This window comes from Epinephelus moara, chromosome 1, assembly GCF_006386435.1.
Source record: "Epinephelus moara isolate mb chromosome 1, YSFRI_EMoa_1.0, whole genome shotgun sequence".
Lineage (NCBI taxonomy): Eukaryota > Metazoa > Chordata > Actinopteri > Perciformes > Serranidae > Epinephelus > Epinephelus moara.
In genome coordinates this window covers 1370751-1372261 of record NC_065506.1, presented here as the reverse complement: position 1 = coordinate 1372261, position 1511 = coordinate 1370751, and the positions used below count along the sequence as shown (strand labels likewise).

At 39.8% G+C, this 1511-nt stretch overlaps 2 protein-coding genes and 1 long non-coding RNA gene across 3 annotated transcripts in view; 1 reads left to right on the top strand and 2 right to left on the bottom strand.

Annotated features, from left to right (window-relative positions):
* Positions 1-447, bottom strand: part of LOC126388445 (uncharacterized) — a 4652-nt gene extending 4205 nt beyond the window's left edge. The window contains exon 1 of the mRNA XM_050041529.1: positions 77-447. Within this exon, the coding sequence (XP_049897486.1) occupies positions 77-97 (21 nt within the window). The 5' untranslated portion in view covers positions 98-447. The remainder of the gene's footprint in view (positions 1-76) is intronic.
* crtc3 (CREB regulated transcription coactivator 3) overlaps positions 1-1511 on the top strand; it is a 255583-nt gene that overhangs the window by 234637 nt on the left and 19435 nt on the right. The window lies entirely within an intron of this gene.
* On the bottom strand, positions 662-1511 carry LOC126388741 (uncharacterized). The gene is made up of 4 exons (XR_007569786.1): positions 1476-1511; positions 1010-1216; positions 828-893; positions 662-685 (listed from the first exon to the last, which is right to left on the bottom strand). It is a non-coding gene; the product is annotated as an uncharacterized LOC126388741 (long non-coding RNA).

Sequence of the window (1511 nt, the reverse complement as noted above, 5' to 3'; positions counted from 1 at the left end):
ACAAAGTGTATAATTTGTCACAGTGAAACAACAATAATCGAGCATTTACATTTAGAGTAATAAGTGAAATGCCTACCAGGACTATCACATCTGGCATCACCACATAAATCCACACTCTTTCCAATTCCACGGAGGCGCTCTAAGATTTTGTCCTGTTGATCTTTGTATGCATACTGTATAACAGGTATGAGGTATGTGGATTGAATAGAGTAAAATTGTGTTGGTTTGGGAATTTCCACGTTCATTAGTTCCGCCCACTCAGCTATGCTAGTGTATATTGCTCTAGTAAATATTGTTGCTGCGCAGAAGAGCAAGTTGTTTTCCGCCATCCCTCTGACATCAGGACATGAGGCCCACTTGTCCGAGTGGCCATTTGACACGACCACTCAATTTTTATTTGGCTGCCTCTTGATGTGACTTTTTTCTCAGAAATAACGCACCCACATTGGTTACATCTTTGAAAAAGTTCCATCAGTTTGGATTCATTTACAAGCCACTTTTTCTCAGCCCATCCAGTTGGCCCGTCTCCCTGTGAGCTTGTTGTGGCTGATCCAGTGGTGGAGGATGAGCTGGTGCTAGGAGCGACATAACTGCTGTCCTTGGGATCCACTATGTCCATTTCCCCAAAGTTCATGCTCAGTTCGTTCATTTCTGCTTCTGATTCTGCTACATCTTCATGTTGAGTCTGAAGAGACAGGACCATTGTAGAATTTATAACTAACAGTAAAGATACTTTGATAATGGATGTAATATGCAGAGCTGTTGGTTTTATAATAGAGCAATTTTTTTTTTTTTTTTTTTAATTGTGAAAAAGCCATTCAACTTACCTGTGGGACATCTACATTGGATGTAGTTTGGACAGTCCATGTATTCTTAGTTGGAGCAGTCAAGTCCTTCAACACACAAAAACAATAAGTTCAGTGTGACTTGAGTAATTTATGTTGTCAGTGCTTACTATTCAGGTATTTAGAATAAAAAATTAAAAATGTGTGAGCAATGCAAAAATTACCACTGGTTGTGCCCGAATTGGAGGCAGTGCTAAATATGAGCCAGATGAAGATGGCTTCCTATGAGGCATCGTCTGTTGTGGACTTGTAAGAAGAAGCCTCTGTCCGGTTTTTGTGGGCTCATCTCCTCTTTCATCCATCTTTGTAGGGGTGGAATGTGGGACTGTAGCAAAGTCTGATTCCTTGGTCGTGTCACCACCATCAGCTCCCTAAAAAATATAACAGAAGTAGTTTTTTCCCCAACCCCCAAAGAAATATGTGATCATTACTATTCAGCTGAAATTTAATAATTATTCAATTTTGGTGGGATAAAGGTAAGACTGAAACTTATTCCATCATTTCAAAGTCCGAATAGGCATATACTATCGATGTGTGGCGTAAAGATAACCCCCATACTAGTAGTGCTACAAGTTTATTATGATACAATTACCCATTTTTTCAGAAAGGTGTGAGCATTGCAAAATTTACCACTGGTTCTGCCCGAATTGGAGGCAGTGCAAGATA